We start from the raw sequence: 15,799 nt of genomic DNA on the forward strand, positions 1-15,799 counted from the left end.
TGCAAAATGCTAAATATCCAAGCCATAAACTAAAGTCCAGCTATAGGAAGGAGCTTAGAAAAATGAGAGAAAACCACATGCAGTAAGCAAAAATGAGCTCAGATGCTTTGACAAAGGAAAAGGGAAAATAGGGCTACATTTATACTGAGAGCTGATTGGGACGTGACAGACAAGGAAAGAGACAAAGATGAAAAGAAATGCACACAGGTGAAGACAATCAGGGCAGAATGTAAAATTAATGTAAGACACGAAAGCAAACTCATCTTAAAAAATAAAACAGGAAGTAAAAAGTAAGGAAGTAAACAACTAAGCCTGAGCATGAAGATGAGACAAAGAGAGGCATAAACAGGGAGACTGTCATAATAACAAAATCAACGCATAGACCACAGAAATAAGATAATATCACACAACTCAAACATATTGTAAAAAAAATAACAACAAAGGCAAACAGGAACCACAAACTCAACAACTTCAAGAATAAGAAAAGCAAACACTAAAACAGCACAGAAATCTGGGACCAAGGGCTCAAAGCAAACTGCTATTTAAATGACAAGAAAGTGTAAGAGTTTCATTTGTAGCAGACAGAGGAGCATCTTCTAATTTAGTCTAATTCAGAGTCCTAAAACTGAGTCTGTGGTCTGTGGTCTGTAATTTAGCTGGGCTAATATACCGTAACTACAATATGTGAGTAAGTGTAGTTATGTTTTTCATACAGAGTAATGTAAAGTGTGAAAGTGGTGCTGAGGACGTTGTGTTTATTGTTCTCCAAGACCCCCCTCTCCTCTCTGAAGCTGTTTTGGATGTAGACAAGTCAGTGAAATAATGCACATTTTGCTTTGGTCCTTTTCTTCTGGAGGGAATTACACAGACACCCCAAAGTTTTGCATCATTTTATTAACACAGTAAATGAACTTCACACACAGAGCAGCAACAGTAAACAAAGGTTTGACTGCAGAGGTGACTGACGCCTCCTGCTGGCCAGTTTGACAGACCCAAACGTCTCATCTGCTGCACTGACAGGATAATTGAAACACATCAACTAATGAAGCAGACAAAAAACCAAAGCAACAGTTTAAATCTTTTCTAAAAAAATAAATAAATAAATAAAATGAAAAATGAAGAACTGCTGTGGAGAAAAACTCTGCAGTCATCACAGTGGGCAACCTGCAGCTGTATCTCGCAAAACACCTTAAGTGGCACAAACATGTTCTCTTACCCTGAATGTTGTCATTCCTCAATGAACAGAAGCAACCCATGACCCAAACTCACACAGAACAGAAGGAGCTGTGAGGACAGTGCTTTACTTAGGACGACCAAATAAAAATATAACTTGTCTTGACATCTGCTCTAAGCATGTTCAGCTTTCTGGAGGCTGCATGGAGAAATCATGAGATGACCATATGATACATAATGTATGGAACATGGTTTTTCTGTGGACATTAAACTTAGAGACAAAAATCCATGTATGAGGTAATGAAAGATGTGGAGATGCTGCACATCTATGTTCATTCATTTTTTGATGCTGTGAACTGAAGTACTAAAAGCACCTCACACAAACAAGGTGAAACAGAGAGCAGAGGACAGAAACAAACCAAATGCACTGACTCACGACGGTGGGTTCAGCACCAGCTGGCACAGACCACACTGTGACGAGGGGACAGGACTTGGATGATGTGCTTCTCTGTTTTTGTCCTTATGGTTGTGATTCTGCCATCCATGTGGGTTGAAGCTTGTTAGAAAAGTGAAGAATCATGTTTACCAAACACTGAACAGAATTACTGTGCAGTCAGTTTAGCTGTGTCAGTGTACAAACAGCCAGTTTTAAGGTTTTTTTGCAGTAATACTGCACTAAACTAAGTAAACCTGTGTATTTCTTAATGGCCATCATGTAGCAACTGCTCTGGTTGTGAAAAAGAAGGATAATGCTTTCCTGAAGTGGTAGCTTCGATTGCTAGTTTCAAGCCTTTATTTATTTGATATAATATGAGGTTTATTTTAAATCATCGTCTCATTTAGAGTGAATTGTGAAGCAGTGTATGATTGGGGGCATGGCTGGTAAGGTCCGGTTGTATAACTGTGTGGTCTGCTCTTGCTCTTGGTTAGATTTACCTTCTTGCTCAAAAAAGATGGCTAAAAAAATATCAGACTCCAGGAATCCAGTGGGAGACATACATATATACATATACAGTCTCATAAGTTTTCATCATATAGTAAAAGTCTTCTGCTGTCTTCCAAATATATGTTTCAGATCACAGCACTGCAGGTTGTGCACTGTTTGACAGACAGCAAATACACCCAGTCTCTCTGTGAGCCTATGAGAACAAACCTTTTGGATTAGCAGCGTACTATTTTATCATACATGTTACTAGAGTGAAAGTTTGCTCCAAACAAAGATTCTGATCCGATAAATGTGTCAGCATCTGTGTTATTCTGTGAAAGAAGAAGAAATGAGTCCAGGAGCTGTAGAGTTGTTTCTCACTATGGATGTAAAATTTGTAAAATATAATTTGGATCTACTGCTCTGTCATCAAGAATATTTGACATATATCTATATCTTTTCCCCTTAAATACCGTATATACAATTCATTCCTCCTCTTTTAGGTATTAAATACTTATATCTAAGTTGGAGCACAGCATTTATTTACAGCATGATGTCTTAACAGGATGTAAATGTTGTCCCTCATAATTCCCAGTCACTGGATCACTGAATGCTCCAGAAAAGCCCTTTAAAATGATGTTAGTTTTCTCTGTGAGCACTGAAACAGTCACATACTGACATATCACAGCCTGGCTCTCCAGCCTCTGACTCTGAAGGCAAACAAAAAACCAACAATCCCGTGTTAACCCCATGTGACAGCGACACCAATGAACACAAATATGAGTCAACCAGAATCTGTATGAGAAATTATTTGAGCTTTTATGCATTTTTATGTATCTGTTTTCTTCTTCTTCTTTCAGCTGCTCCCTTCAGGAGTCACCACAGCAGCTCAGCTGCCTCTATCATCACCATATCCCAGCATCCTCTTCTGTCACACCCACCCTCTGCATGTCCTCCTTCACTACATCCAGGAATTTTCTGTGGTCATCCTCTTTTCCTCCTCTGCAGATTCGGTTTTTTGTAATTCTGTCTCTTTATACAAGGTGTGATCAGTCTAGCCAGTCTCCCATTCAAAATCATCTTCTCAGCCACGTCCGAATAGCTGCGATTTTTAGAGCATGTCATGAAGTCTCATTTGGGGCATTTACACTGTGACCTTAAACTTTGGCAGAGGTCAAACATCTTTTGTTTAAAACCGACCCAAATTTCACAAAAAGGTGATCAGCACTTGGTGATGACCAAGAAGCTGCTCAAAGGCAGAATTGCTCAGTTTATTAATTCAATGTAGACTTCTACTGTAAAGTCCCGAGGAGTCTGAGGGAGACCAGTCAGAGGAAACGATGCGATCAGTGGTGTGGTCCTATGTGCTGTGACGTGTCCGCTCAGAGTGCATTGAAAACTCCACAACAACACAATCACTCACCCAGTTTGCCTCACTGGGATTTTTACCACCAAAATTAAAATGAACTCTTAAGATCAATGTTTTCACACAGTGGAGGAACTCCAGCATAAGGTGTTGAGACTGCATAGGAACAAAAACAAGGGGGCAGAACAAAACTTCTAAAAAAACAATAATAGAAACAAGGATGAAATCAGTCCATAGGTGCACAAGGAGATGCACTTGAATATGAGCCCAAATTAAAACTGGGTAGACTTTTTGATTTTTATGAAACTCTACTCTGAACGTTCTGATTACAACTTGTAAAAGCGTGTCCTTTGTTTCTGATTGTCAGTGCTTTCGGACAATCTCAACTCTGTGTGAAGCATATATATTTGCCAAAAATGATTTTGGCATGAATCTGTATGTAATCGCTGCATAAAAACTTTGCTGTTCGTTTTGGTCTCAACACCCATCACTCTTTCAAAGGAAGAGACCGTGTCTGTGCAGTTATGAGCTTTTACCTGAAGTTAAACCGAGTGTTTGTGTAAGAGTTGAAAAACAGCTTACATACAAATAAATACTCTCTATTGAAAATATTATTTTCTCAATCGTTGGGTTTAACAGACCATTAGCTGGGGACTATTTTCAGTGACAGATTAATCTACATTTGGTGCTTCAGTGGTTTTTTGTGACAGCAGGACGGTGTGTGCGGGGCTAGGCCTACGTAAGCTACAATGTTTGCATTCATGCTAATGAAAGAACAAGTCACCGAGGTCAACAGTGAGATATTTAACTATTTTAGGAACAACAGTGGAGCTCTGTGGGACAGAGAGAGCAGGCTTCGATACACTCAGACATGATATTTGCTTGTTTTGGTCTGACATTAGCTTTAATATCCACACAACCAGACTTACTTCTCTTACCTCCGCTGTTCACACTGGTGTGGTGCATTTAAACAAATGAAATCTGTGTTGAAGTTACTGAAAAAAACTCACATTACAAATATTTTTTAATGTCGATTCTTGTTTATGCTTTGACGGCAGATATGTTGAGTAGCTACTTACCTAGCTATTCAGCAAATAAAAGGAGCAGTTTTTGAAATTAGTCCCTTCGTGTGTTTCAGTGATGCATTCACCTTTTTGCTTTAGTGTTGCAGACTTCCATCATCGCTGCCCTGAAGTTTTGTCTAAAAGCCATTTATCAGTATAACACTGACAGCACAGTGCTGAAATAATTGAATGTGTATCGAGTCGTTTAAATCAGCGGTGCTGCTTTCCTAAACGTCGGTGCTGACGCTGTGGGTGACTACTTCCTTCATGGTGACCTGGCGGATGAGGTTCAGCTTCTGGTAGAAGCTGGCCAAGTCCATGGGCAACTCCATGTCCTGCTGCTGCACAGTCCTGTAGCTGATCCTGCGACCGCCATTGCACAGCCTCTCTGGGTGCTGCAAGTAGAAGGGCAGTGAGCAGCGGGCACAGGAAGGGCAGAAGGCGTGCGAGCGATAGCACCTGCGTGGCGGCGGAGGCGGAGGTGAGTAGCTGACGGGGCCGTTGGCTTCAGTGAGGAAAGTGGGAGGGTACGTCTCGGGCTCGTCACTGTATTGCTCTGGCGTCGGAGGTGTAGGAGGAGCCGACAGAGCCAGGGGGCGAGACGGCGACATGGTGGCGAGCTCAGGTTCCTCCTCTTCCCCCTTCTCAGACTCCTCCCTCTTACAGCAGTAATACTGGACCAGGTCAGAGTCAGACATTTAAAAAGACAAACGGTAAACCAAAGGAGAAAAGAATGAGCTCTTTCAAAACAAATGTTTCAACCAATCGGATCAGTGTTTACTACGAGTATGAACCACAGTAAATACAGGGCGTGAAAAAACAAGCTGGTTTGTGTAACTTTGAAAGATAGCGAGCGAGTGCAGTGAGCTAGTTGGCATGTCTTTGTCTGAGTCTTAACATTTTCATGAAAGCAGTGAACCGTTTATCTATGATCACCTACTGGTAACATGGAAGAAATCAGATGTAAACAGAATCACAAAGATGAAGAACAAACTGCCACCTGAGGAGCTTTCAAAGCTAGCAAGTAGCTAGCATATACATGGCGTTTCTGCGAGAGCGTGTGCATGAAAGGCACTTGCAGACCATCACTTTCAAACAATATTTGGCAGGTGATTACAAAAAGCTTCCATCACTCCTAAAACTACAGTTGCAACCTTACATGCTGCTAGGACTCACTCAGGAAGAAAACATGTGGATGTGAGTTTCTGAAAGTCTCAGAAAAAGTCCCATTAGGTTTTAAAGGTCTTACAGTTGAGGTTTATTTCAACATGGGTTATTTGTTATTAGTGTATAAGCTCTGTCTCGGCAGGTTGTGTTGCACTATTTGGATGTCAGCTGTAGATTTCTAAAAAAAAGCAAAGATTGTTACACAAATCCAGTAAACACAGAAATGTTCCACTTGGACTACTTTGATAATTAGGAAAACTGTCTGGGGCAGCAAATTACTCCCAGCTTTTTGCACTGCACACATCCATTTGTTTACATGTGTGAACATTCATCAAGTTTCTTGTTTTCATGAATACGGTGCTGAGGTGCATTTTGCATTCTGTTAAACCTTAGATGTGCAATGAACAGGGAGACGATCATACCTGCAACCTACATAAACACAGCACAGCGACGATCGTCAGTAAGATGACTGTAGCCAAAATTCCTCCTGCGATGACCACTGTCCCGGCTGACATTCGAAATCCTCTCCATCAACACCCTGCAATCAAAGCAATGAGTCAGAGTTTATTTTTTGGTTAGAGTAGTTTAAAGGACTTCACACATGACTGAGAAACCAATAATTATTCATCCAGCCATTTTTGGCAGTTTATCTGGGTTTGGGGCGCAAACCCAGATCAGCGATCGAACCTGGTTAAATGGTCAAACACGGAAGCAACGTACGTATGATTGCTTTGAAGGAAACTCAATTAAAATCCAGATTGAAAGAAGGTCTTAAGTTTGGAATTATTTTAAACATTTCTAAGAAGAGAAGGGAAAAGGAAGAAGGAAACCACAGAGGGAATATTAGCAGTGTTTTCCTGACTCACACTGGGATTTGGCTGGTGACTTACCAACGTAAGGACAATTAGTCAGCACAAAAGCAATGAGTCTGCAATGAGTCATTGTTATGTTATTTGACAGAAATCTGTGGATTTTTTCAATTCTCGGTAAATAAGAATGTTTATTATGCTCAAGTAACTGAAACTCATTAAAATAACTCATTTAAAAACCTAAACTTATTACAATGCTGGCAGTTTCCCTTTGGCTTTGCCCAAAAGCTTTTTTGGGAGAAAGTAACGGTTTCTATGCAGGAAATGCATATTAGAGAAGAGATTGGGTTGGAAATGGAGCAAGAGAAGGAAGACGAGAGAGAGGCACAGGTCAGCCAGGAGGTGCAAAAGAACAGATGGAAAGAAAATAATGAGAGGAGGGGAAAGAAGCAGGGTGAAGGAGACACAAAGATGGAGAAGGTCAGAGAAAAAGAAGGTAATGAGGAAAATCATGTTATGGGGGAGAGAGCATAGTGACAGGGAAGGAAAATTAAAAGAGATGATGATGATATATAAGGAGAAAAGGGATGCAGATGGTGGGTGGGGAGGCTGTAGGAAAGATAATGATGTTGCTGTTACATTTTTACAACTATACTTTATGGCTCTGCCGTGAAGCTCTAAAATGTTTGAACTCTTGCCAGCAGCCATTACAGAAAATACTGCTTATTGATTCTCATACTTCATTTTTGTCAGTAATCTAATTGGTCAGAAAATGTAGTCACAGTAGGCCAAGTGCAAAGCCGGCCAACAATCCAGAGGTCCAAGGAAGAAAATGCATTTCCCACTTGATCCAGACTTTAAGGAGAGCTCAGTTAAACATAGCAAACCATAATCAAGCGTCCTCGATACATTTTTAACTGGATTTTGTAGCATTGTTCCACTGAAACAGCTCTTCTCAAAGTTTTCAATGACATTGTGAAATCATGTAAGAAATATTGTCAAGTTGAGTGGACGTTTATTCATACCTTTCATCATGTCTGGATTATTAAAGGACAATAATCAGGAGGTGTACAAATGTATAGTTTCTAATAGAAATGGTATAATTTCTCTGTGTTCAGATCAAGTTTGGTCAGCTGGGCTCAGAGCTTCACAGACACTTTGTGAAGGTTGAAAAAATCGAAACAAGCCTCACTTGTCAGTATTTTAAAGGCTAACTGTCCATTAAACATTTGGCGCCTGTTACTTGATGGCATTCAGCTAAATGCACTTAAAACAACCTGAGAATTAAACAATAAAGCAGTCATTAGCGCACAAACATGCACTAAACTGTTTTCAGTTTAGAAATTGAAAAAATGTTATAGCTAATCGAGTTTGTCTCATTCAAACTACATAAGAGAAAAACAGAAACATTATGTAATTACATTGTATTATTTGCTTTTCATTCATATTTAATTAATAGATATGGTCCCAAAGCAGAATTACATGTGTATTAGTAAACTGAAAGAAAAATTAAAACACTATTGCGTCACTAGCAAATGTTCGCCAACCATTTAATGCGTCAACAGAAGGAAATCTGACGGGTTCCCCTTGGAGGAAACTGAATGGCTGCAGTCAGTCACTCTAATGTTGCATCATGACTTTAAGTTTTCTTGATGATTTACAAAATAAATCATGAATGTTGACAGACACTAAAATGCCAGCAGGCAGATGCAGACAGTAACATGAAAGGAGATGTGACTAACATAAAAATCTTAATACAATACAAATTCTCTGAAACTGCCAAGAGCTTCATCAGGGAGAAAAAACTCCCTCATTGGTGGATCCTGAACATGAGTCTTTAATCATCTTCCATCGCTCAGCAGTTTGGGTTTGTTTTCTGTTTTTTTGAGACAGAAACGTCCATATTTGGCCGACGGGGTGGAGTGATAAGTTATCTGTTAATAATAGCAACCTTTGTTACAAAGCTGCAGCCATAAGCTGTGCAGATGCAACTCACAATGTCGTGGACTGTTTATCATTCGGAAGGCAGGTGGCTCGATTCCCTGACTCCTCCAGTTCATGAGCCAAAGTATCTTTAGATAAGATATTGAAGCCCAAGTTCTCTCGGATACGTCTGTCAAGCATACAGCTTGCATCTACAGCAGGGGTCTCAAACTCCAGTCCGCAGGGCCCGGTGTCCTGAGACTTTTCCATGTGTCCCTGTTGCAACACACCTGAATAAAATTAGTAGGTCATTAGCAAGACTATGTAACTTGACTGCATGCCGAGGTGGCAACCAGTTACCCTACTCAAGTACATTTAAGCAAATGTAAGTGATTGGAAAAATGTACTTCTAAAAGTACTTTTATTGCACCGTGTTCATTCACTCATAAGCTGCTGTAACATGAATCAAATGGCTGAATTGCCACCTCAGCATGCAGTCAAGCTCTATAGAGTCTTGCTAATGACCTACTAATTGTATTCAGGTGTGTTGCAGCAGGGACACGTGGAAAAGTTTCAGGACTCCGGCCCTCGAGGACTGGAGTTTGAGACCCCTGATCTACAGCAACCTGTGTGGGCTTCCACTGTCAATCAAGGCAGCTGTACCCTTAACTCTAAGACTCACTAGTATCCAAATTGAGCATACAGTTGTTATGAATAGGATAATTATCCATAAACTCCAAATCTGTGTTTTGTACCAGGCTGAAAACATATTTCTGGTTTGAAGTTTGTCATTTTCTTTGGGAGTCTACAGGGACTGTGCCACATTTAGAGCCAACCTGATGCAGGTTTTTGAAGAACCACAGGTTTTCGCTTCATCACCAGAGAGTGGAGGTAATCCACCTAGAAGCTACCAGATGCCATAAATGTTCTGTGGAGCTGTAAGATTGCATGATACTAGACAAACAGGAGAAACATACAAATACAACTACAGTAGCCAAAAGGTACTTTCTAGAATTAAAAATAAATGACGGCAAGGTTGAGTGCAAACTCTGGTTCAGAAAACTAGGATGTGACTAGTCTGCTTTATGATGCACAGTCTTTTTAGAGCACTTTTTGGTATGACAATATTTTAAGTAGCCAAAAGGTGAGCAGTTCCCAGTAAATAATAAATATTATTATATACTGAATATATAATAATATAATATTCATTATGTTTGAGCTACGTACATGCGAGTTTCTTCTGATAAAGGCCTGTCACAGCTACTTGCTAAACCAAAATTAAGAACTCTATGGATCATAATTTATGGCAACCAAACACTAATGCATGAATTAAACTCTCCAAGTCTGATGAGTCTTTGTAAGAAGTGTAAACTCTCAGTTAGCCGTGCATCACAGGTCTGCTTGTCCACACTTTCATGCTACATGTGTTTTGTCATCGTAATCCATCTGAACTCTCAGCATCATTTTCATATGATCTGTAATAAGGCTGCAGGCTGAAGATGACAGTATGTCGGCGTGCTGTGACACGATCAAAGTCGGACACGTTTGAACTTGAAGCCACTCAGAAATTTTACACAACACACTCTGAGCTGATGAGCTCCCTCATCAGCAGGCTGAGGATCAACTCATCACTGGCTATTGCGTTGGGTTTCCATAGTGACAGTACCCTGTCACCCCTGAGGGCTGAAGAGTCATTTACACCCACACAGCCAGTCAGCATTATACACAAATGACCAAACAAAACACACACTCGCACACACACACTCAAAGGTCAACAGCCATCAGTCCACCCTTCAGTGCTTACTGAGCGCTTCAATCCAACTAAGCACAACATATCTTCTTCATTAGACTTAAAAATGAAAATAAATCTGATATGTTAATCCAGCTTTCATAAATATTTGTTGCCAGTAAATGGGTTGCAGACGTGAAATTTTCTTAAAACAAGAAAAATATAAATATTTCAACCTAATTTTGTGCACATGTTCTAGAAAAGCACAATAACATCCTAAAACCAGACAAATTAAACCTTTTTCCTGCATTCGAAAAATAACTTCTTAATTTTAGAAAATTCTTTACACGAGTTTATTTGTAATGGAAAGGCTGATGTTTATCACCAAACTGATGTTATTACATTTCTCTTCATTGGTGATGGAGGTAAACATTGTGAAGCAGGTAAAGGAAAAACAGAAAGTTTCACTCTTATGTCAAAAATTCTTTTAAACAGATTCTTTTAGATGTTTCTTACTCTCGATTGAACCAATTAAAAAGCATAAAGCAAAAATTAAATTTATGGTAATAACAATTATTGTCAGTTTATCCAAAATCTGTGGCTTCTTCGTCAAAGCCGTAATTTGTTGAGTAACTGGCTTGTGTTAAAGAGGGCAGGAAGGTGGAAAGGTGCTGAAAAATGCACTAATGCAGTGCTAGTTATGTTATAAAGAGACCGTTCTATTAAACCTGGTTTTCTCCTTCAACCCTTTCTGTTAGTTTCACTCAAATTCTATCACAGTGTGTGATCCAAATGCACAAACATCATATAGAGTCTGAGCCAGAAAATTATGAAAATATACCCAGTTCTTGATTTTTTTAACCATTTTATTAAATTACATTCAGATGATTAAAGCTTTTTTTTTAAACAACCTAGGAAATGTTTAGAGCTTCTTATTTGAAAAAAAAGAAGTAAATTTGTAGTTAAATGTATGATTTCAACTAGGAAAACAGTTCAGAGGCAAAATGAATGAATCTGATTTCTCATATTTTCATACAAAATAACAGTAGGATCATGAATCTAACATGTTTTTATAAAACATAAGTACATCTAATGACTGACTTTCTGTTTCTAGAATGTGGAGATAATCCAGTAAATACAGTGAAGTTAATGATCCAATTATTACCCAGCATTATAATAATTATTGTAGGATCTACCATATAAAGCGCCTTTATGGGAATGCTGTTGTGATTTGGTGCTGTATAAATAATACTGAATTGAACTGAATTGAATTGAATCATTTTGCGTACGGGCTGCGGTTCAACGCAGATCAGGTTCTCGTCATTAAACACTCTTTCATTCCGTCCATTCATCATCTGCAGATTCTTATGTTCTAAATAAAAATACAAAGTTATCCACAAATTTGGAGGAAAAAAAATTAATTAAGACCTACAATTGATTTAAAATGACTTTTTTATGCCCCCACAGTGGGAAGCGTTTTTTTGAGACCTAATAAGAGGAAGAAAATGCGTGGCTAGATGGTGTTTGACTTACTAACGCGCGTGACAGGCGATGTGCGCATTAAGTGGTAATCTTACCCATCACATTAGTATTTGGATGGTCTCATGGCGTTAACCACGGCACCTCCGCTTCAGGATGTCCCGTTTTGTGACCAGAGGTGACGGGGAAGGAAAGTCGCGTTTAAGCTGGATGTTACCCAATCTGTAACTCTGTGAGTTTATCTTTATTTACATCCGCGCGCTGGTGTGAGCCATGACAACCAGGAGTAGAAATTTGTGCGTCAGTGAGAGAAACAAATCTTCAAATATCTTCTGCAATTTCACAGCCTGTGTTTCACTCCAGGTTTGAGGTTTGAGACGCATATGCGTAAAAACACAATTCTGAAAAACAATACAGCTTTTTCATCGAGGAGCTGTCTTCTCACACTTTCTTCTTTTACTTTTTCATGACTGGCTGTGTTGCAAGTTGGAGGTACAAAAGCGCTCATGAACTCAAAAATCCCGAAATCTGATTGGAAATATTCCCAGTGCGAGTTTCAGGTCCCCAGATTTTCTCTTGGCTTTGGTCCCAACAAAATCTTCAAAAAGCGGCTGATCCCAAGGACGAGAGAGGAGGAGAAAGGGTCGGGTCCGCTTCTAAGTAACTGAAGGTGTATGCTGTGCACACTGGATCCGGTCTCATCCTGTCTGTGTAGCAGCACACATTTCCGATGCTGACCCGAGAGAGAACGCGACGTGCGTCACAGCAGCGCGCTGCAGAAACAGGTAAAATCCAGGTAGATTCAGGGGGGGAAAAGAAAGAATTGTAATAATCTACTTGCCCTCTTCTTAGAATAAAATTTCCATTTAGAAAAATTTAGAAAAATTTCCAGTATATGAAAATATTCGACACTAAATGACCTTTGTAAAAAAAAAAAAAAAAAAAGTTCTTCTAAACTCACTAATTTTCTTAACATATTTAAAACTGTGTGAGATACACAATTATATATACATATAATTATATATAATTATAGGATACTGAGAGTGTTTTTTCAGTTTTAAAGTCAGCAGCTTAAAGCTTAAAAGTCACCAGTTATCTTTGGTCAAAACACGTGAACAGATCTGAACTGTGAAGGTGTTTTACCCTAAATTATGTTATTATTTTGTGTTAGTTAACACCATAGACTCTCCATTTTATCACCCACTGGTCTCTGGACTTTTCTGGACTTGGTTTTCTGGAAACGGAAGCCATAAAGAGGGTGGAAAGCTAATTAATTAGCTAACACAAGCTTTGCTAGCAGGCTGCATCTGTGCAACTGAAGCTGAGGTGAAGTCTAACAGATGTTTACAGCTGCCTTAGTCAGATTCCATCTGTCACTTCAAGCAATCAGGCCCCTACTAAAGCTAAACTTTAGCTCTTTATACAATTTTCTTTGTTAAATGTAGAAAAAAGTGTGCAGTTGTTAAGAAGGCATAACTTGGCTATGAGACAACTAAAAATAACACGTAAAATAAATATCACCTCCAAAAAGAACAGTGTCAGTGTTGTTTCTGATGACAACAAAAAGTAGTGATTTTGATCCAAACATCATCCATTGTCTGATCACATACCTGCAGCTATTATGCCTAGACTGTCACATAAAAACTTTAACTTAGCTTAACTTGAATTAATTTGTGTCTGCATCAAATCTAATTCCCTTTATTTTGCTCTTCATATTCGCTCTTCAAGGGACAAAACACCTACATCAGAGCTGAACTTGTTGTTCTTATGTGATCTGTCCAAGGAATTTTTATCGACGTACAAATTGACAAAAACTGAAAGATGTTTAGTTAATGTTTGTTTTCTAATTTGAAAGTGATTTCTTAAATTCCTGTCTTATCCATAAAACATTCACACCTTTTTTTGTTTTGAGAAAAATTTAAATTTTTTTAATGAAGAGTATTTTTGTTTTTATCTTTAAAATGACCCAACAGGATTAAAATTCCTCCAAAATAGATATAGATAAACAATTCCATGCTGTTTGATTTTCCTGATTTTGTAGATAAAGACATATCAAAAAGATATTTGGATTCAGTCAGCAAGGAAGCAACAAAGCTCAGATTTGGAATATGTCTGTCTTTGTTCCAAATAAATATACATTTTTGTTTCTTCTGCGTTACTCTTTGTTCGCAGTCTGCCACAGTCTCTTTTTTCCCATCCTACACTTGGAGCGGCACCAAGAAGAGACGAGTTTAAGGTCTTTATAGAAAGAAAAGATTTTATTGCGTGAATTATTTAGAGGATAAAGCAGGCTGAGATTCCACTGTATTGTACAGACACGAGCGTGTAATATTAATGGAGTTGAGATGTTAGAGGTTATTTTTCGTCTTTTCTCCTGCTCCTGCGGTCTTGCAGTGCTTCTTTCTTTCAGCATGCAGCCGCTCCCTGAGGAAGCCTCTGCTCCGAGCAGCAAAAAGTGAAGATCTTCGGGTCAAAGCTGGAACAGTGACAGCACAGTGACAAACTGTGTCTTTTATTAGGCTGTTTCCGGCCAGAGAACAGATGTTGAGTTTAAAGTTGTAAATTGCTTTGTGTTGTAAATTGCTTATAGACTTTGATACACCAAAATAGGCTCGGATCATGCTAGTATGCTTCTTAAAATCATGCTTCTAACTCATTAGTGGGGGGTGTTGTTGGTTTTTTAAGGAATATTAGAACCAACATTTCAGTGTATAAACTAATTCAAGGCCTCATTTAGTGTTCTTGCCTGGCTGCTGAGAGATAACAATCTAGTTTTACTTACATGTTCCACGTTAGACAGACGGGGTGATGTTGGAATAAGGTGCAGGTTTGTGCCCCATTGATACCTTTATGTTTTGGAATTTGCTGATTCTTTTCATTCAGTTTTTACTGTCTATGACATTTGGTTTAATTAGGTTTAATCACTAAAACCCTACTTAGTTGGGTTCAGGAAAATTGATATTCTTAGGGCTAAACGCACTGCTTGCTAACACATCAGTTGGGAGTGACAGACCTCTCTAACTAACGCCATGACCCAATGTGTAATTGGACCTCAGCAGAGGCACTAAGGTACTAATACGATACAGATGGAGAGTCCTCATATTTGTTTCTCACAGCTGGAGCTCTCAGTTGAATCTCACTGAGTTGACTTAATTGTCAAGCATTGACATAAAAAAGGCAGCTTCAGATTTTGTTATGTTAACCACCAAACTGATAAGAGAAATATTTTACAGTCTACAGCTGAGCAAACTCAGATTCATTGTGTAGAGAGTGGACGGGGCATTGCTGACTTCAACTGAGGATATAGTCGGGTGGTGGAAAGAGCACTGAGCATCTCCTGAATCCCACTGACACTGCAGTGGAGTCCGGTGATGAGGGGGATGACACACCCACCACTGGAGGTCAGATTATTCATATAGCTCAACTCCACAGTAGATGAGATTCACCTTGAATTTGATGTTTCTACATGAACATTACAGGATCAAGAAAAATGGTTTTCAATAAAGTTCCAAAATTGTATCTACTTACAACATAAGGAAACTTTAAAGTGGTCCAAATTTGCTGTCTAACAGACTGTTTGTTAGTGCCACTGGGATCACAGATGAGTTAGTTGCTTCCATTTTGACTACATTAAACTGTGAACATGAAGCTATTTAAACCTCGGTGAAAGGACGGACACATGACTCCACACTCAAACGCTGCCTCTCTCCATCCTCCTCCTCCTCTCACTGGCCGTTTAATGGCATCGCTCAATAAGACAAACAGGCTTTCGGTGTAAGTCGTCCACTTTGATGTGGAGATCCGCATTGATCTCCTCTTCGGGGCGATGGATTAGTTTACAGCAGGTGCTTTTTACACCTGCCAAGGTCAGGTAACAGACACTGAAGCACTGACGAGGCGAAGTCCAGTACAGATGAGGAATTCAGTGGGTCACACAGTAACGTCACAATAACCAGCAACTGAAAATCTGTTTCCATTATCAAAATTAAAGGTGTGGATTTCTCAGCCTGGAAACTGAAACTTGAAAAGCCAGTCTGCAATTTATATACATGTACATAGTATGTCCAGCTCAATCTCATTTATATGGCACTAATCTAGCAATAGCAAAAACCTATAATGTTAGAGAGAAAACCCTAAAAGTCAGATTCCTTTTAACAGGAGAGA

General features: G+C 39.2%; 1 protein-coding gene across 1 annotated transcript; it reads right to left on the reverse strand.

Moving 5' to 3' along the window:
- Positions 1–894: 894 nt before the first annotated feature.
- On the reverse strand, positions 895–12,599 carry fam163b (family with sequence similarity 163 member B). Its single transcript, XM_013270864.3, has 3 exons — positions 11,734–12,599; positions 6,118–6,233; positions 895–5,202 (listed from the first exon to the last, which is right to left on the reverse strand). The coding sequence occupies exons 2-3, from the start codon at positions 6,208–6,210 to the stop codon at positions 4,756–4,758; spliced, it is 540 nt and encodes a 179-aa protein (XP_013126318.1). The 5' UTR covers positions 6,211–6,233; positions 11,734–12,599; the 3' UTR covers positions 895–4,755.
- Positions 12,600–15,799: the final 3,200 nt, after the last annotated feature.

Source organism: Oreochromis niloticus, linkage group LG12 (assembly GCF_001858045.2).
Source record: "Oreochromis niloticus isolate F11D_XX linkage group LG12, O_niloticus_UMD_NMBU, whole genome shotgun sequence".
Taxonomy (NCBI): Eukaryota; Metazoa; Chordata; class Actinopteri; order Cichliformes; family Cichlidae; genus Oreochromis; species Oreochromis niloticus.